Below are 20,361 nucleotides of genomic sequence, written 5' to 3'. Positions count from 1 at the left end.
TGAACCCAGTAGTTCAAGTGATTCAAGGCTGCGGTGAGCCAAGATTGCGCCACTGTACTCCAGCCTGGGCAACAAGAGCAAAACTCCATCTCAAACAAAAAACTAGCTGGGCGTGGTGGCGCACGCCTGTAGTCCAAGCTACTCGGGAGACTGAGGCAGGAGAATCCCTTGAACCTGGAAGGTGGAGGTTGCGTTGAGCCAAGATTGCGCCACTGTACTCCAGTCTGGGCGACAGAGTGAGACTGTCTCAAAAAAATAAAAGAAAAAAAAGTGAGATATAAAGGAGGATGGGAGGTGGTGTTTTAGCAAGCTGGCTACTCTGCACAGAGATGTACTCGGTTGCCCTACGAGGGCCCTTTGGTAGCCACTGGGGAGACCAGTCTGGTACTTCAACAGTCTGGAGATAGTGAGAGGAGCCAGAGATTCTAGCTTGGGTCTGGATAGTCTCCACCACTGAGCTGAGGCAAAGTAAATACCCTGGGACCTGGGAGACAGGTGAGACCAAGAGGTTGCAAGGTGGGACATAAGAGGCATCCAATATAGTGGTATATGGATTTTATCCTCGAGTGTAGTTCCCTTTTATGAGTTAGTCTCATCCAGACTGCCAAGTCTCTGCTGAGACTGACTGAAAACCCAACTTGGGTTTTGCATGTCGGTTTTAACAGCCTTCTCTGCTACTTCATTGTCGAGTTACTGAAGCAAGACTTTGTGGTGGTGTTGATGGTATCCAGGTGGGAAAGTGGAGGTCAACCACTGTTCATGTACTAGATAGAGAATGTATGTGGATAGATACAGATAAACATCTTGGCTTTATTAGGTTCTTGGTGAAGGAGAATATTTTTCACATAAAGTAGTTGTTGAAGATATGAAACCTGGCATGGTGAGATGAGGCTGGAGAGGGCAGCAGGGCCTGGTCACACAGTCAAAAGGACCCTTTGGGCTAAAGAGTTTGGACTTTATCCTGATGGCAGTAGAGAGCCAAAGGAGGGCTTTGATAAACCATGCTGGCTACTTTGTAGAGCAGAGGTGGGAGGAAGGCCAGATGAGATGTGGAGAGGCCAGTGTAGTGGGGGCCAGGATGGCTGTAGGGGAAGTTAGGGGTGGCTCAGATCAGGGTGATGACTGAGGCTCAGGAGAGTAGGGTGCCCCCCATACTTGCCTAGGGTGCCGTGACAGCAGCTTATGGGCCTGAATGGACATCCACATGCTTTGGTGGCAGGGTCTCCTGGAGCCTCTGGATCCTCTTAGGCTGAACACACAGGTCCTTTGAGCTCTGTTATCCTAGAGTTGGGGGTGATGGGGAGCCGTGTACAGTTAGGTTTTCCCCCTTCATAGAAGGCAGGCAGCTTCTTGTTCAGTGCCAAGCAAGACCAGTTTGTTCTCAGCAAGCTCATGTTCTGTCTCTAGGCTGTTAAATACATTGTTAAAACTCAAGCTGTTGCATTTGGGTTGCAGCTGGGAGCTTGGCAGAGGGTCTGCCTGATGAGGTAAGGAGAGAAGCTAAGGACACTGCTGGTTTGCAGCTGGAAACATCTTTTCATGGCCATTTGGCCAGAATGTCAATGTCTTTTCCAAAGATCAGGCTTGGTGGGACCTCTGGTGTATGTCTTGGAATTGCCCTGTGTTTAGAAACAGTGCCAGTCGCCTGATGGGTGACTCACTGTTGCTGGGATATTGGCAGGTTTTGCAGGACCTCCCTGTGGGGGTCCAAACACTGGGGTGGGCAGGGCCCCTTTGGAGTCTATTTGAGAAGGACCTGCTTTGTTTTCTTTACATTTTAAGCATATGATAAAATAATTTTAAAAATTGCTATAGAATTTCTTGTAGAAAGAGTAGAGAAACAAGTAAGCATAAAACTAAAAAGAAATTATTTCACCAAGATAGAGCCAGACGTTTAACTCTTTTCTTGCATCTCTCTGTATACACCCATACATTAATTTTTCCCTGCCAAAATGGAATTATAGAGTGCATATTATTTGGGGCCCACTTTTCTCACTTAACAGTATGCTTTCATCTCTCCATGTTGATATATAGTATTCATTCTTAATATACTCCATAAAAACTCATTGTATAGAAGAAATGTAAAATCTTCTATTGTTGTAGTTTCCTAATTTGAACAAGTCTGAGGTGAAGTATTTTTCATTGTGTTCCTGGTATGAGGCAGGCATTGTTCTAAACTCTGGGCATGCAGCACAGATAAAACTCAGTATTGGTTTTCTGCTCAAGGCTGGTGTCACTTCGTTTTTCATAAAAGAGAGTTTGACATTGTTCACCTCCAGACATATTCCACTTGGATTTTGAGGGTTTCTGGCAGGGCTTTTGGCAGCACTGAACACTTTGTAGGGGCACTCAGCAGGTACACATACTTTCACCTACTCTGTCTTAAGCTGTGGGCATAGTTATAAGATGGGATGGGGATTGGCCTTTCCCACATTGTGGGGCACAGTCCCTCTTGGATGCTGCCTCTTCCCAGTCTAACCCTAATTAGAGGACTTTTTGTACAGAGCCTTTTGAGTTAAGGGGCCCAGGCTTGGGAGAAATGGGGTAGGGCTCCAGAGTACCCCTGCCTGAGATGTCAGTGTTGATGTGGTAGTCTGGGAGCTGCTACTTGGAGGTGCCCAGCTCTCCAGGCTAGCAGAGTTAGTTATCCACTTTTCCCACCAGAGCAAGACTTTGCAGGCTCTTGGTAGGCAAGTCATCTGTGATTACCTGTGATTCTTTGAGGCTCTGCCCAAACCCCATCTGTAATTCTTTGAGGCTCTGCCTCCAGGCTGAGATTCAAGAATGGGCTCAGTCTAAGCCAGATCGCACATTCCAGAGAAATGACAGCTGGTATTCATGTAATGAAGAAACCTGGCTTTTCCCTGAGTGCTGTGAGGTTAAACCATAGATGATAGGAGCAGAATGGTTTGAAAGGAATGGACAGACTTCCTCCCTGGAATTTATCTGGCCTCTAAAAAGGTATGCAACTGTAGCTGGAGACACACCTGGGAAGAGATGCTGGGTTCCCCACTTCCAACCATGTCTGGTTTGGAATCCTGCCTGGGCTCTGTTCTCCCACCACCCCAGCTCTGAGGAGCAGTCAGTTGGTCCCTTCCTGTTCACAGATACATCCTCCCAGCTCTATGTTTTCACTGTCCCCTCCCTACATACATACAGAAGGAGCTGAGCCTGAGCCAGTCAAGTGTTTTGAGGAACAAGGAACAGACAGCCAATCCCTTAGGTGTAAGGGGCTTGTGCAAGCAAGAGAGAGGCCTTCTGAAATCCTGGGATAGAGAAGACAGTATAGTAAGGCCTTGAAGCAGACCTGTGGCTAGAACTAGGAGGGCCTGGACTCTGCCTCAGGGCCAGCCCAGGCCTACTCACTTTCTCTTGATGACTTGCTCTCTTCTGCTGCTCTGACTCCCTAATGGACTGCTCAGCACAATACTGTCTACCCTGCAGCAGGTTCCAGGTTGAAAGATAATTGTCCTGTGTGTCTTGGGACCCCTACACCTAGACTATGATAGGAAGACTGTCAGCTCTGCAGGCATTTGGCATAGGCATGAACACATGGGGCCATTCACTTATTCTTTCCTTGTGATAGAGGATGCCATTTGCAGATGGGAGCTGTGGTTGGCCTTCTCTGAGCCTAACCTGGAATCTCAATGGATTAGGATTTCTTCTGAAAGAGTAAGATGAGGAATGGTGGGTGTGCTGTGTGTCTAATCAAGTACGGCAGGCAAAAAATTGATGAACTGGCATTAGCTTAGACTTAGAATTCTGTCAGATAAGGCTTATGTTTTTTGGGGAAGCATTTGTATTTCCTTGTTTTGCTTGTTTTCTCTTAGTAAATTTCCATTTGAGCACTCCAGTAGGGTGCTCAAAGCAGGGCAGGAAGAAGACTGGCAGAGCTGGGGTACAGAGGGGTGCTAATCCTCCAACACAGTCTAGGCTGCATGGCTGAGCTGGGAAGACGATATCTGAAGCTTCTGTTGTGGACTGAGGGTTACTGCCAGTGGGGCTTGTCTCAGGTTGTGCCTATTTCTGGGCTGATGAGAAGACAGTAGCTGGCCCCTTTCCCACGTCAGCAGCCCAGCCTGAGGTTTTGGCCATGTGTAGCATATTCATTTTTGTATCCTGAGTGCCTAGATCAGTGCCTGGCATCTGCAGGTCTTCAGTAAATATTTGTGAATGAATGGTGACGGGCCAGTGAGGACAGTGTCTGCCAAGGAGCCTTACTACAGGAAGAACACTGTCTGCCCAGGAGACTGTCTCCCCTGACTGCTCTTTCTCTGGCAGGTGCAGACTGGGAGGGGTTAGTTTTATTTCTCTTCTGGCTGGCCATCTGTTGTACACCTTAGTTTGGGTGTTGGTACCCTGGAGGATATTGTGTCAAATTATCTTTCTGTTATTGTCTCTCGTGTACTGTTACCTCCTTGTGGGCAGGGACTTGTTCCCTAGAACCTGGCGCTGTCCTGGCATATGTCTTGGAAGATAAGACAGAAACAAACAGCAGTCTGTGAAATAAGAAGGAGTGGGCCAGAATCTTGGACTGATAGACGGATGGAACCAGAGCTGACTATACCGCCCTGTGATTCCACCTTCCTGTGGTACAGGTGGTTGCTGGGAGTAGAGAGGATGGGCTCTCTCCCTAGGGCATATGGCTTCCCAGAGCAGGGACCAGAATTGAGCACACATCACTGGCTGCATGCGCTTTGTTCTTTCTGCTGTTTATCCTTTTTAGCTTCTGTGTGCTAGGCCAGGATTTTGGTATGTTTGATTATCTGCATATGTGTTCACATGCCTGTGTGTCTCCTCACCTAAATTACTTTTTCATTTTGTTGATCCAGTGATTGTCATTGAATGCCTTTCAGACACTTCCCTCTGTGACCATGAAACTCTGGGTGTCTGCATTGCTGATGGCCTGGTTTGGTGTCCTGAGCTGTGTGCAGGCCGAATTCTTCACCTCTATTGGTACGTGCCAGCAGGACTGTCGTCTCCCTGACACTTTGGCTCACATGCCACGGGTATCTCTAGCTGCAGCCTGTTCTCATTTAGAGTGGGATAGCCTAATAACTGGTTTTGACCAGTTCTGAGAAGAGTGAAACTGGCAGAGTTGCTATTTTCCCCTATACGATCCCAGTGATCTGGTTGTTCAGGAAGCCAACTGTCTGAATTGGGTCTTTCTCCCTTGGAAGTGCAGGCTGCACTTGGGCTCTCTGGTCTTTTTGACCACCTTGCCCATGGACCAGAGAGTGGTCCTGAGCAGCAAATCCTTTGTATCCTGAGGATCAAGCTTTTCCTATCCTTCTGACCTAAAGTTCAGAGCTTTTTATCCTGTGATGTGCCCCTGGGATATCCATGCCCGAGTGTCATGACCAGCTATGTAACAGTTGGAGAATGAGATTTAGGTCTACTTCTTGAGTGACATCCAGTGCATTTATCTCAAATGTCCAACTGGTGCCTCTGCCTCTTTCTCCCTGAAGTTGGGAGATAGGACCCCATGAGTGCCTAGGCCCCCTTTAACTCCAAGTCCCCATGATCCCCAGAGAGCTTACGTGTTCTTATCCCAGGGGACTTGCTTCTGTGCTGGTATTCTGTGCTCCAAGGAAGGAGGCTGGACATCCCTCTTCTGTTTCTCACTGGTGCCTTTCTTCTCTCTCTTGCAGGGCACATGACTGACCTGATTTATGCAGAAAAAGAGCTGGTGCAGTCTCTGAAGGAGTACATCCTTGTGGAGGAAGCCAAGCTTTCCAAGATTAAGAGGTGTCCTAAGTCCCCATACCATCCTTAGTTGGCCCTCCTTCCCTTCTGCCCCTCAAGGAACAAGGAAGCCACTCAGCATACCTATTAGAGGAAACCCTTGAGAGGGTGATGTGGGGCTGGCCTGGTTACTTCATGTCAGTCCTTGAGAGGAGCTAAGTGCATGGGCTAAGGAGTCACTGTTTATTTTGTATTTAAGACCTTTTCCCTTAAATTGGGGGTCCCAGCTCTTATCTAGATTAAGGGGCTAGAAGTATCTGTGGGGAGTTACTGTATTCATTTTTCATTGCCTCTTGATGAAAAGGGCCCCAGCACCCGGCACCAGGGAATTCTCACCAGGGAAATTATCACAGGTCAAGACCTATGTGGGTGGACGCATTACTCTTCCTTTTCCTCTGGTTCCACAGCTGGGCCAACAAAATGGAAGCCTTGACTAGCAAGTCAGCTGCTGATGCTGAGGGCTACCTGGCCCACCCTGTGAATGCCTACAAACTGGTGAAGCGGCTAAACACAGACTGGCCTGCGCTGGAGGACCTTGTCCTGCAGGACTCAGCTGCAGGTGAGGAATGGTGAGCAGGTGCTTGAGTGAGCCCATATGTTCGTGTGCTCATGCCTGGGCTGTTGTGTCTGAGCCTGTCTTGGGTCTGGGTGTTGGTGGGCAAGTGCATTATGTAAACAGGACCCTGCTGGTCTCATGGCTCTCTCCCTTCTCTGTGGGGACCTGGAAGTTGGCTGTCCTTGGTTTTTAACGTCTAATGATGGTTAGTTCTTTTTTTAGCGGCCTTTTTTTAGTATCTGTCTTTTCTTATTTTTTGCTAATGACATTTTTCCGATTATACTTTAGTGATACATGTTTATAGAAAAGTTGGAAAACACAAAAACAAGAGAAGTACAATTCTTAATCCAATTTCCCAGTGGTGAGCATTATTAAAATTATAGTTTTCCTACCTATGCATTATACATTAAAAAAATGGAACTGTACATACATACCAGGGCATGCAAACTCAGTTGCTTGGAGGGACAAATGAATTTACAAGTGTCAAGTGGCCTGGATGGTGGGACCAGGGCAAGTTGGGGAGCATAGGTCTCATCTAAATTCATTCCTATTCGTATCTTTTACAAACAAAGTGTATCTGTTGGTAGATTTGTGACAGAAGAAAAAATTCTTTCTGAATTTCACCATGTTGGCCAGGTGAGCTTCTTTGTATGCTATTCAGTGTTCTTCTGCAACGTGGTTTTAATGTCTGGATGGTGATTACCTATCAGATGGTGATAATCTATCATAATACTGTCAAATGGGTCAAGTAATTGGATATGGGATTTTTTCTGAATTATCAGCACCTTTTTACATATTTCTTGGTGTATACTTCTGATTTTTTTTTAGGGTAAATTCTTAGAAGTCATATTTACAGGTCAGAGTGTGAACTTTTTAAAAGCTTTAAACTATACTTGATGCTTTTATTGTGATAATACTTTTTATGCCCTAATATTTTCCTGTCAATAAGAAGAGATGATAGAGTGGGCCTGGAGGTGAGCTCTCTAACTCCTAGCCCTGGGTTTAGTCCTCTGGACTCACTGCCTTTTTTTTTTTGAGACAGAGTCTCACTCTGTCACCAGGTTGGAGTGCAGTGGCATAATCTCGGCTCACTGCAGCCTCCGCCTCCGGGTTCAAGCAATTCTCCTGCCTCAGCCTCCTGAGTAGCTGGGACTACAGGCACGTGCCACCATGCCCAGCTGATTTTTTTTTTGGTATTTTTAGTAGAGACAGGGTTTCACCATGTGTTGGCCAGGATGTTCTCGATCTCTTGACCTTGTGATTCACCCATCTCAGCCTCCCAAAGTAATGGGATTACAGGCGTGAGCCACCACGCCCAGCTGCCTTTTTTTTTTTTTTTTTAAGGGACAGAGTCTTACTGTATTAGCCCAGACTGGAGTGCAGTGGCTATTCACAGGTGTGATCGTAGCACACTACAGCCTTGAACTCCTAGCCTCACGTGATCCTCCTGCCTCAGCCTCTTGAGTAGCTGGGACTATAGGCACAGAGCCACTGTACCCAGCTCTTCACTGCCTCTTTTCTCTGAGTTGTGAGTGCTGATTAACTTCAGACTAGCTGTCTCTCTGGCTGAGACATTTTAGCCCATGTGGCCAGACTGGGTTGGGCTTGGGGGCAGGGTGGCCTCTGGAGAGGGATTGGTGAGCTCAGCCAGGCTGGAGCTGTGCCCAGTGAGCTCACTGCCTCCAGAAACCACGTCTGCCTTTCCCAGACTCCCGCCTCTCCGCCTGGGCCTGCAGCTTGGGACAGGCTGTTCTGGCTGCACGGCAGGAGACTAAGCCTACCCAGATGACCTCCCCTCTCCAATCTTGTTCTCCACACCCTACACTCACACCATCATCTGGTTCCTTTGGAAAACCTTATGATTACCTGGAAGGAGTTAGGTCAGGCCCAGAGAATAATTAGTTGTTTTCATCTCTGACTTTGAGTTCTTGCCCCTGAAATGAATGGGGCATGCTGACAGTGTGGCTTTTCCTGGCAGCATGTTCCCCTACCCCCGCCCCACCAGATTCTAAACTCGTCAGAGTCCCTGACCATGTAGCTATGAAGACAAGGAAGGCAGGGTTATAGCTTCTTGGTTCCTGTCCCCAGTTTTGGCTGGAAGTGGATGTTTAGGTCTGAAGTCATAGGTTGCAGCGGATATAGCTACTCTTGGGGAGAGGTTGGGGAAGGAATGGCCTTGTTCCCCTCTCATTTCTCAGCTTAGAGGCAGAATTGAAGGTCCTAAGTCACCCTGGGAAGGCTTGGCTCCCACCTAGAGCCCTGGGATTGTGAGAGGTACACATCTTACTTTACAGCTAGGGCTTGGAGTCCCAGAAAAGCCTCCTTGGAGTACTTCTGTGGTCAAAAGCTCTCCCAGGCTTCGGGCTATGGTCTTGAGCACCATAACTGGAGAGCCCATGCCCTGAACTCATTGCAGGTCTGAGTGGTGGGAGTACAGAGGAGAATAGGCCCACCATGGTCTCTCAGGGGACCGACCTTGCTGGGCTGGTGCAGCCCCACCTTGGTCCTTGGCCTGTCTAGGTGGTCCCTCAGCTGTCAACCTAGGGGGAGGGGGATGACCTCCAGGATTTTCATCATCACCTTTATGGATGATAAGTGCCAGTAGTCAGTAATGAGTAGCCAGCTCGGCTTCATTAGTTAACTGCCATTGTCCCTTGGACTCCTCAACTTGAAATGGGGGCTGGAAGTCTGTGTTTACCTGACTGGCCCAGTTACCCTGGATCAAGGTTTTCGATGGGATTCATTTTCCACTGAGTGGTTGACAGTTCTTCCCTGAGTCCTCTCCCGTGCTCTTCTCAGTTACCCTCTCTATCCTCTGTTTCTTCTGTCTCCACCAACTCTGACTGAATGCTTTGGAGCCAAGATTTCTAGACTCCTAAATATTAACCAGTATGGGGGGCTGTTTCTACTTAGTTCCAAAGAGCAGCACGGGCAGTAGGTACAGTGAGGACTAAGAAAGGAAAAGTCCCCATAGACTGGAGTAATCAGGGACAACTTCCTGGTGGAAGGGGCAACAGCCTTTGAGGGAAGGGGTGGGGAAATTTCACTAGCCAGAGACCGTCTCTGTGGCTGTCTCTCTGGTCCCAAGTGGAATTCTGCCCCTGGATCAAGGGTAATCTCTTGTTCTGACTCTCATTTGGAAGGTTTTATCGCCAACCTCTCTGTGCAGCGGCGGTTCTTCCCCACTGATGAGGACGAGATAGGAGCTGCCAAAGCCCTGATGAGACTTCAGGACACATACAGGCTGGACCCAGACACGATTTCCAGAGGAGAACTTCCAGGTAACTCACCACTCCAGGCATTGCCTGTCCCGCATGTGTCTCTTTAGTGGCAGGACAGGTTGGAGCCACCACCGACTTGTGGCCTCTACCCTCAGGTGCACCTCTAGTGCACCTCTTGGCTCACCATTTTGTGTTAGACTCCCTCTCCCATGACAGGTTTCTCCCTCAGCCCCTGCCCTGCCACCTCCCTGCATGTATTAGCCAAGGCCCTCTCCTCTTGTGTCTCAGAGAAAGCCAAAGCTGCTGCTCAGGAACCCCCTCTGCGTCTGTCTCCAGAGCACCACACAGATCTGCGTTCAGACCTGCTTCCTGTCTCCCACCCTCCAATGTCTTTTCATCTAAGACTGATCTGGGCTTAGTGTCCCCCTGTCCTGAGTCCTCTTAGTTACAGTCTCTGCTCCTATACATTCTGTCTCCACCTCTCCGGGTTCTACCCTTGAGCTCACATACAGGCTCTATTCTTGCTCATCTTGACACTTGCCTCCCTCAGTATCTGAGACTCTTTTGAGTCTTTGCTGCTGATCCATCTCTTCTCCCCTCCTGGTTAGGCTACTGGATAGAGTAGTCTACACTCTATCCACTTTCCTGGTTCCCGTACACTCCTGAACTCACAGTATCTGGCCTTTCCCCGCCCCCCCCCATTCACTGATTCTGTTCTTGCAAGGTCATCAGTGGCCACTTGGCTGGTAAACGCAGAGAACAAGGTTCACACATAATGTTCTTTAACTTCACAGCAGCATTTGACAGATGGATTGCCTCATTCTTCGTGATGTTCTCTCCTCCTCTGAATTCTGGGATACTGATATCTGCTTCTCTTTTAGCCTCTCTGGACATTTTCTCTCAAGTGGCCCATCTCCCACTGACTTCCCAGTGTTAGTATTTATAAGAAGATGTTTTGAGGGCTACTGGAGACCAATAAACCCAGCGGTTCACTGTGTGAGGCCCATGCAGACCCAGCTTATTCCAGCTCCAGAGCCCCAGCTGCCCACTTTAAACTCCATTAGAGAGACGGCAGTTCAGGGCACCTGCAAGATCTGTTCACCCTGTAGCCTTGAGCTTGGTTGCTTGAAGAAGGGAACCACACCCTGGCATTGACCTCTCACATTCACTCAGCAAACCCGTGAGTGTCCTGAATAGGGATATGGAGCAGAAGGGAATTACTCCCTAGGACTCCATCCTTACCTCATCTTCTCCCTGAACACCTTCCCCAAGTGAGCCCCGCCATTTCCATCACGTGAGGTGGATGACATCCAGATCTGTGTTTCCTGCCAAGGTTTGTCTCCTGAGCTTCTAACCAGCGTAGACAGATGCCTTTGGGACATCTCTACTTCGATGGACTTCTCAAACTTCATGTATCCTGAACTGAAATCCTCATCTCCTTGTGAACACTTTACCTTCCCCGTCATCCTTCTATCTCAGCAAAAAGGACCTCCATCCTCTGGCTGCCTAAGCCAGAATCCTAAGGCCTATGGATTCTACCTCCTCTCTCATGTCTTCTGTACTTATCCCCTGACTCCAGCCTCACAGCCACTTTTTTCTCAATTTGATTATCAAAATACCATCCTGACTTGTCTCCTACTTCCAGCTCACTGCTTAAGACCATCCTCCATATGGTCTTAAGCATACATTTGTTCGCATGAGTTCCTGATTACTATGCTTAATTTCCAAGGCTAAACCCAAACTCCTGTGTGTGATCTTTGGGGTCCTGCATGACTCCATTTTCCTGGCTTCCTTGCCCATTGTACTCAGCTTTGCCTATCACTCAGCTCTTTTGTCTCACCCCTCTATAGGAATACCTTTACCCATGTCAGCTGGGCTACTCCATGTCTGATTGCCTATCAGCACTTAGCTCAGCTGTCACTCTCCCAAGTGCTCTCCAGGGAGTAGACATTCGAATTGGCTTCTGGGGAGGATGCTGAGTGCCAGGGGGCCATTCTTAGCATTCTTGGCATCTGGGAGACATGTTGATAATAGCTACTGGTCATTAGCATCCTGGGGATCATAGGAGACATCTTCATATGTCATCTCATTGAATTCTTGGAAGAAGCTCTTTAAAATTGATGATATTATCTTTATTTAGAGATAAGGGGACTGAGACTTAGAGAGATATGGTACCTTGTCTATAGTCACACATTGGTGGGCGCCCTAGTGAGGCCAACACAGACCTAGCTTAGTCCGGCTCCAGAGTCCCAGCTCAGTCAGCTATGTTACTCTGCCCCATCAATGTAGGTTCCTGGGCCTGCAGAGCCAGAGGAGACCTGTGGAGAGGGACAAGGGGCTCCAGGAGCCCCCTAATCCCTGGCCTACCTATGGACTTCATCTTGTGTTTACTCTCCCCAACTTCCTATTCCTCATTATTGGTTCCTGAGCCACCGGGGTGAGCAGACCCTGGTTTCTGAAGCACTTAGCCTACTGTGTAGGGGTTTCATTGCAGGCAGAAAGAGCCTTTTCTGAGTTCTTTTGTGTCAGCCATGCCCCGGTTGCTGTTAATGGGGCCATGGGGAGTCTTCCTTGCTTTCCAGGGAGAGCCACAGCCCCTACTTCCCCTCCATGGTATCTGCTTTCTCATTATTCTCTGAGGAACCACACACATAGTCTTTCCCATCTTGAGCCCACCCTAAATCCTGCATCTTCCTGTAGCTGCTTCTTCATATTGGCTTGAAACTATCTTCATGGTCACTTTCCAGTACTCCCCCTACAGCAGATGACCTTTGGTCATAAGACCCACTGACCTGATACTCAGCAAGGTCCCTGCCACTTAAGAGCCAAAGCTGGCACTGCAGCCTTGGCTCTTGGCCTCCCTTGCTGTCTCTCACACCACTCCCGCTCCTTCTGTTTCTCCTATCTTTAGTTCTTTCTCAAGGTTACTCATTGTTCTTTCTGGGTAGGTGTTCCCTGGAGCTCTGGGCTCAGCCATCTTCTGCATTCTTTCCTTAGAGTTTCTGCAAGCGATTTTCCTCACCCATAGCTTGGTTGCCACCTAAATTTATGTTTTTTATATTCAGCTAATTTTCCCATCCTCCAGACTCATATGGCAAGCTGCCCACCAGACATCTTCTTCTCTGTGGTCCACAGGACTTTCCCACTCTCCTCAATGATGCTTCCTGGTGGGTTTTTGGGGCTCCCCCTAAAAAGGCCCCTTCCCACTTGGGGGACGGGGAATCTGTGAGGTTGGCTGTGAACCCCAGTCCAGGGCAGGGCCATCTGTCTGTGCTCACTGTGTCAGCGGCCCTTTAGGATATGTGGTCTAAATGTCTGATGGGGTTCTGCTTGGTAGTGCCACCCATCCAGTGGCCCAGGCTTTCCTTGAAGCGGGAATCTCTTTCCCTAACCCAGAGGCTCTTTGGAGCCTGACAATTTGCTTCCCTTGCTGTAGGAACCAAGTACCAGGCAATGCTGAGTGTGGATGACTGCTTTGGGATGGGCCGCTCAGCCTACAATGAAGGGGATTATTATCATACGGTGTTGTGGATGGAGCAGGTGCTAAAGCAGCTTGATGCTGGGGAGGAGGCCACTACAACCAAGTCCCAGGTGCTGGACTACCTCAGCTATGCTGTCTTCCAGTTGGGTGATCTGCACCGTGCCCTGGAGCTCACCCGCCGCCTGCTCTCCCTTGGTAAGGAGATTCTAGGGGAAGGTAAGATGGGAATGGAGAGTGGCAGAGGAACTGCACTGTGCTGGCGTCTACCTGACCCATCTCCTGGGACTGAGTCAGTTTACCCTGTCACTTGGCCAGTGACTAATGCATTACTGACTTTAGGACCAATCCAGCTTCTTACTAGCTCTTTACCCACCTCAATCCTGGCCTTAGCTTTGCCCAGTTGCTGATAGATACACTCAGGCCTGTGGCACTTGTGGCCCTTTTTAATAAGGACTCTGCATTATGGTGTATCTATCACCATGCAGGACTACACAGGGTGGAACCTTTATTGCATCAGGAGCAACCCAGGAGTCAGAATGTACTTTAGGATTGCTACAGTGACAAACAGTGGCGGTGCTATTAGAGGCCTGAGGTCTAATAGTCGGACTTAATATGGCATTGATAGTGCCTTGTGCTGTTGAACTGAAGAAGGCCAAAAGCACTGTGCCTTTAAAACTCATCTACCTCTTTTTTTTTTTTTTTGAGGCCGAGTCTCACTCATCCAGCCTGGAGAGCAGTGGTGTGATCTCAGCTCACTGGAACCTCCGCCTCTGGGGTTCATGAGATTCTCCTGCCTCAGCCTCCCAAGTGGCTGGGATTAGAGAGGCACATGCCCCCATGGTGTATTTTTTTTAGTAGAGATGGGGTTTCACCACGTTGGTTAGGCTGGTCTCGAACTCCTGACCTCACATGATCCACTCGCCTCAGCCTCCCAAAGTGCTGGAATTACAGGTATGAGCCACGGTGCCTGGCCTCTGTTGGTTTTTCGGTTACGAACAGCATACTCTGGTTAGATGCTGTGGAAGGTAGAATGCAGCATGCAAGTGAGCTGCTGGGAGAGAAACCCTTACAGAATAATTTCTCTAAATGACCTAACAGATGTTTGTGGTTTCCTTTTCCTTCTCATTCCTTGCTTTTTCTAGACCCAAGCCATGAACGAGCTGGAGGGAATCTGCGGTACTTTGAGCAGTTATTGGAGGAAGAGAGAGAAAAAATGTTATCAAATCAGACAGAAGCTGAGCTAGCAACCCCAGAAGGCATCTATGAGAGGCCTGTGGACTACCTGCCTGAGAGGGATGTTTACGAGAGCCTCTGTCGTGGGGAGGGTGTCAAACTGGTGAGATGTGTGAGGGGGGCCAGGGTGCCAAAACAGTAGACCTGGACTCTGGCTCTGGGTAGGCAGGTTTGGGGAAGGTGTTCTTCATTCTGTAGGTACTTTTTTCAGTATCTCCCCCAGTTTTCATGGCATCTGTGAGGCTGACATGTGGATATTCTCTGAATTAGGAAAGGAGACTGTCTCCCCTCATGTCCCAGGTAGAGTGTTGCTCCTCTAAGTTACCACTGAGCTCACCTCCTTACCCCAACATGTCCCACTTTTTGCTTCACTCACTGTTGTGAAGAAAACGATGGGTGGACGTACCTCAGGCCCCAAGAGAAGTCATGGTATAAGTGGAGAGTAAGTCTCTGTGGTAAAGACACCAGCATGTACCAGAGCTTGGTATTGAGCCTTTGAGAGCCCTGGGATCCTAGTGCTTCCTGAGGAGGCCCAGGTGTGACAGGCTCTCGGCCTTTTCCATGCCCCTGTCTGCATGGCTTCCACTGGCTCCTCCACCAAGAAAGGTTTCTCCCCTGTCCGAGCTCTTCAGACCTACTCAAGTCTTCATGAAAAGGGTCAGAAATTACTCTCTGCCATGGGACTTGAGGATGTGAGGTGATCTTGGGAGAGAAGAAAGATTGCATGATTTGTGGGGTGTCACTTCATGCCAGTTAAGCTGAAGGGGCTCTTCCTTCCTTCCTTCCTTCCTTCCTTCCTTCCTTCCTTTCCTTCCTTTCCTTCCTTTCCTTCCTTTCCTTCCATTCCTTCCATTCCTTCCTTTCCTTCCGTTTTTTTTCCTTTTCCTTTTCTTTCCTTTCCTTCCTTCCTTCCTTCCTTCCTTCCTTCCTTCCTTCCTTCCTTCCTTCCTTCCTTCCTTCCCTCCCCCCCCCCCTCCCTCCCTCTTTCCTTCCTTCCCTCCCTCCCTCTGTTTTTCCTCTCTTTTCTTTTCTTTCTTTCATCTCACCCTGTCACCCAGGCTGGAGTGCAGTGGTGTAATCATAGCTCACTGCAGCTTTGACCTCCCAGGCTTGAGCAATCTTCCTGCCTCAGCCTCCTGAGTAGCTGGGACTACAGGTGTGCACCATCGTACCTGGCAAATTTTTTATAGAGACAGGGTCTATGTCATCTAGGCTGGTCTCAAACTCCTGGTCTCAAGCTATCCTTTGGCCCTCCAGGGTTCTAGGATTATAGGCATGAGCCACTGTGCATGCCCACCTGCTGGGACTTTTGTTTTCTTCTGTAGTGTGGTGGGAGGGAGCAGCTGCTGGCCATGAGGTGAGACCAGTGTCTGCAGACAGCCAGACTGGGACGGAGGATTAGGACTCACTCAGCTCAGGGCCTGTTACTCTGTGCTCTCCAGACACCCCGGAGACAGAAGAGGCTTTTCTGTAGGTACCACCATGGCAACAGGGCCCCACAGCTGCTCATCGCCCCCTTCAAAGAGGAGGATGAGTGGGACAGCCCACACATCGTCAGGTACTACGATGTCATGTCTGATGAGGAAATCGAGAGGATCAAGGAGATCGCAAAACCTAAAGTAGGTGTCACTTCAGGTCCTTCTCGGGGCACTGAAGGGGGTAGGTCCTTTCTCTCATCCCTAGCACTATGGGTGGTTGGTTTGCTCATCTAGCCACCCTTTATCGATATCTAGCATGGGCCTACTGTGGGGATACGGAGATGCTTCAGACTCAGCCTGACCTTGTGAGTTTGTGGTCCAGTGGGGAAGAACAGGGTAACCAATGTGGACAGCCAGTGCTATGATAGAAAGTCATGCTGGGAACAGGGCAGGTCCACACTGGTGTGTTGGTTCACCTGGTTGGGAGACTGGTGTGTGGGAGTTTTTAGGAAATATTCCGTAGGGTGCTATGAAGCTGGGTCCTGTGGAGCTCCTGATTAGGACTGTAATGAGCGAATGACTTAGAGGAGAATGTATATCTTTATAATATTGGGTCTTCTCATCCAAGGGCGTGACAGGTCTCTCCATCTATTTATATCTTTTTAAGTTTTCTTCATATAAGCCTTGCACATTTCTTAAGTTTAGTCCTAAGTAGTTTCTTTGTTACTGTTAATTTACTTTATTTCTTCATCAGTATTTTAACTGGTTACATTATTATATTAGTTTACTATTCTATGCCAAACTGTTGATTTTAAAAATACATTTCATAGTAAGAGCTAATGTTTACTGAGTTCTTAACTGTGGCAGGAACTTCTAAATGCTTAACATATATATTAACTGTTATGTCACAGTTATGAACAGCTGCTCATAACGGTGTCACTGTCTCTGTTTTGCCTATGAAAAAGCAAACTTATGCAGATTGCAGCTAGTGGTTGAATTTACTTATTCCTTTTTTGGTTTTTAGCTGATTCTTTTTGGTTGCCTGGATAGCATTAACACCTGGAAATAAGGAAAATTTTATTTTCTCATCATACTTGTAGTTCCTTTGTTTTTATAATCTTATTGAATCGCCCAGAACTTCGAAGAATAGGAATCCTTGTCTCATTCCTGAATTTCCTGGGAATTCCTATGGTATTTTACTGCCAAGTATGCAGTTGGCTGTTGGTTTTGCATATATGCCATGTTTTACAATTATTCTTCTGTTTCTAGTTCGTAAAAGATTTGCTCCCCATTTGACATCTTTCAAAGAGACCTACTTGCTGCCATATCCCATCACTGATGATTGGGAGGGAGGATTTAGCTGGATTCTCTATTGCTCTGCTCCTAATAGAATTGTAGTGGCCGAGGTGATCAGGAGGCCCGACGCTCATGGAGAGACCTGAAATAGGTTCCTATCCTGGCCCCTGGACCTCATCCTGGAACACCTTGGCTTGAGGTACTAGGACATCTAGGGCTTTGAGTCAGTGGTTGGCATCATCAGTGTGGCTGAGGGAGGGGGCTAGCCAGATGTATGGAGAGTGGGGACTAGGACTCCCCTTTCTACTCAGCTCCAGAGTCCTCCAGGAAAGAAAACTACTTTGCTGGATGTGCCAGGATTTCCTGGGAGATTTCTTACCTGTTCTTCAGTTCCAGACACTGAGAACATTTCTGTGTGCATGTGTGCACATGTGTGTGGCTGGCCAAGGGGTAGTATTGGGAAAACATATATTTGAATGGAAGCCATATGAAGAGCCAAACAAGGATGGCAAACATGTTTGGCTCTTCACATGGCTTCTATTCAAAGATAAGCTGACCCCTCCTTTCCGGAGACTGTGAGGGACAGATGCTAGTCTGGCTTTGAAGTAGAGCCAATGAGCTTAACTTGGCCTGTGGGGAATGCCTGGCAGCTGTCTATGGGGTCTCTGGCCTGCTTTCAAAATAGCCCTGTGTTTCCCCTGGGGCAGAGCACAGCTGCTCAGAGCCTCTTTGTGGGTGTCAGGCCAATGCTGAGGCACAGATGTTTGGATGGGGTCTGGTTGTGGCTGCAGTTTTCAGGGAAGGACTGACATAAGCTGGAGCTCAGGAAGGGCCGTGAGTAGGAGTTTGGGAGCCGTATGTCCTGCTTGCACTGGCCATCTTACCAGATCATGCTATAGCAGCACAGTGTCTAGGTTGGTCCATCTCTCCCGCTTACTAGCCTTCTGGTCCATCTACTCCTCTCCATTCCTTCTGCCACCACCTGGCCTGGGCCACCATCATCTCTTGCGCTGACCTCTGCCGTGGCCTCACTAGCCTCCCAGTCCCCACTCTGGCCCCTTATTAGTCAGCTCTCCATGAGGTATTCACAGTGATCCATTTTACATTCAAATTTTGAGTGTCCCTCCCCTGCATAAAGCCTTCCCCATTTCTCGTTGGCTACAAGGTTGCATCTAGTCCCTAGCTCCCACGTGTCTCTTCAGCCTATTCTCCTACTACTTCCCTTAACCTTTAATCCACACCTACTGCCACACCGGTTTTCATTCCCAGGCCTCTGGATTGCTGCTCCTTTCCTGTTCCTGTAATGTTCCTCTACTTGGATAACTCATGTTAACCCTTCAGGCCTCAGCTAGGTGGTCTCCTCCCCTAGGAAGCTATTCTTGACACTATTCCCTGAGCTTCCACAGGACATTAAGTTCACCCATGCTGTGCTGCAGTTACCTGGCTGGTTTTCTGCTTTGCCCACTCGACTGAGTTGTAAGAGTGCAGGGGCCATGTCTCAGTTACCTAGCATAGTGCCAGGCACAAAGTAGGCACTCATCAATATTTATTAAAATCAAGGGGAAGTGTGTTGGGGTGGGAGTACCTGGGCCTGTGGCTGCACCCATGTGAGGTCATTAGGACAGTCCACAACTGAAGCACATGGACCTTTGCCATGTTGGCTGACTGTGGGCAGTGAGTCCCTCCTGGGGTTTCACTAAGCCTGTCTGTGGAGACTGGGGGAATGAAGTAGATGAGAGGAGTGCGTGTGTAGTGTGTACATTTGTGAGTGGGTGACTTCCAGGTAGTGGTTCACTTATTTTAACTTACAGAATCTTTTCCTGGTTTTATCATCTGACTTGTAAGGATCCCAAGGGAGTGAAAACTGTGCCATCTGTCTTTGTTTCTTGAGGCTGTGGGAACCCAGTGTGAGGTGGTACAGCAGGAGAGTGTTTGGATGGGTTTCTTGGCAGAGGAGCCCACTGAGGTTCAGAATGATGGTGGAACTTGACCAAGTTGGGAGAAGTACATAAGGCGGAGGCTCAGGGATGGTGGCACAGTCTGAATATGGTGGGAGTAGCTAAGCTCAGGCTGTGCTCAGGCGGGAGTGGTATGTGTGCCTGGCAAGGAAAGGGTCCAGCCAGGCAGATGCATGGATGGATAAAGCAGGCATAATTCTGCAGGCAATGCAGACCTGGGGAGGGGAAGGGATGAGCAGTGACCGAGCAGGGCAATAGCCAGGAACTGATTGCAGATTGGGAATGTGGAGGCCTCAGACTTTTGCCCTCACCTGGCCTACAGGATCTTGAGGCCTTGGCTAGAGCCATTGGCTGCAAAGCTTCCTCCACTAGCATGACAGCAAATGTGGTCCCAGTGCTCTCTGGGAAAGTACTCAAGGCAAAACAAACAAATCAAGTATTCCTTCTCCTCCTTCCTTCTAGCTTGCACGAGCCACTGTTCGTGATCCCAAGACAGGAGTCCTCACTGTCGCCAGCTATCGGGTTTCCAAAAGGTAAGCAAAGAGCAGGGGTTGGTAGCTGCTCAAATCTCAACTTCAGGACTTCTCAGTGCCTACCCTAGGAATGGGTGGCTTGCCTTTTCCTGCCTGCTGGCGACTCCTCACCCCTTGTTGCAGCAGGCACCCTGTACTGCCTGTTTGTGCTGGCCCTGACTCTGGGGACAGAGTGCAGGACCTCATGGAAGCCTGCCCTTCCATCTTCTTTTCTCTGCTCTTTTCTTTTTACCCAGCTCCTGGCTAGAGGAAGACGATGACCCTGTTGTGGCCCGAGTAAATCGTCGGATGCAGCACATCACAGGGTTAACAGTAAAGACTGCAGAATTGTTACAGGTACAGATAGTCCCTGGGACTGTAGGAGTTGGGAAGTGGGTATTTGTGGCTAGATGGTCTCACAAGGTGTCCAGAACTGGGCCAAAAGAGGCCCAACTGTATGACTACTGCCTGATGCTATGAATATGGAGTGATCTCATTTTAGGAAACCAGAATTAATCGTGCCTGCTGGCTTTCAACAATTAGTGTTCAACAAATATCTATTGAGCATCTGCTGGGTGCCCAAGTGTGCTGGAAGCTAGGGATCAGCGGTGGCTATGGCAGGTTCATTCATGTCTTCTTGACAACAGAAGCTCACATCCTGAATGGTCTCAGGGACATCTCTAAGAGAGCTAAAAATGGTTTCAGAGGCCATGGTTTTGTGTCATAATCAAATACATTTGAAGGTCAAAGTGTTCTGTGTGTTTTCTCCTGCTGAACCACAGCTGAAGTCACTCCAAAAGCAGCAGCAGGGGAGTTCCCCTGAGGGACTGCCAAGATGGGGTCGGTTGAGAATCCAAAGAAAGTGGCACTGAACTCCTGGATCTTCAATCCACAACATTTATTAGGGAACTTGCAGAGTGGGCTGCAGCAATCCTCAAAAT

At 48.6% G+C, this 20,361-nt stretch overlaps 1 protein-coding gene across 5 annotated transcripts in view; it reads left to right on the top strand.

Annotated features, from left to right (window-relative positions):
• The window catches only part of P4HA2 (prolyl 4-hydroxylase, alpha polypeptide II), a 35,328-nt gene that overhangs the window by 4,820 nt on the left and 10,147 nt on the right, over positions 1-20,361 (top strand). For all 5 annotated transcript variants that reach the window (XM_011951060.1, XM_011951059.1, XM_011951061.1 and 2 more), the window contains 9 exons: positions 4,857-4,956; positions 5,652-5,748; positions 6,153-6,304; positions 9,445-9,582; positions 12,959-13,198; positions 14,146-14,339; positions 15,679-15,855; positions 19,371-19,441; positions 19,678-19,777. In XM_011951060.1, coding sequence (XP_011806450.1) covers positions 4,875-4,956; positions 5,652-5,748; positions 6,153-6,304; positions 9,445-9,582; positions 12,959-13,198; positions 14,146-14,339; positions 15,679-15,855; positions 19,371-19,441; positions 19,678-19,777 — 1,251 coding nt within the window. In that variant the 5' untranslated portion in view covers positions 4,857-4,874. The remainder of the gene's footprint in view (positions 1-4,856; positions 4,957-5,651; positions 5,749-6,152; positions 6,305-9,444; positions 9,583-12,958; positions 13,199-14,145; positions 14,340-15,678; positions 15,856-19,370; positions 19,442-19,677; positions 19,778-20,361) is intronic.

This window comes from Colobus angolensis, unplaced genomic scaffold, assembly GCF_000951035.1.
Source record: "Colobus angolensis palliatus isolate OR3802 unplaced genomic scaffold, Cang.pa_1.0 Scaffold314, whole genome shotgun sequence".
Classification (NCBI taxonomy): Eukaryota; Metazoa; Chordata; class Mammalia; order Primates; family Cercopithecidae; genus Colobus; species Colobus angolensis.
Note: the sequence above shows the minus strand (reverse complement) of the source record. Positions and strands in the feature narration are given on the sequence as shown.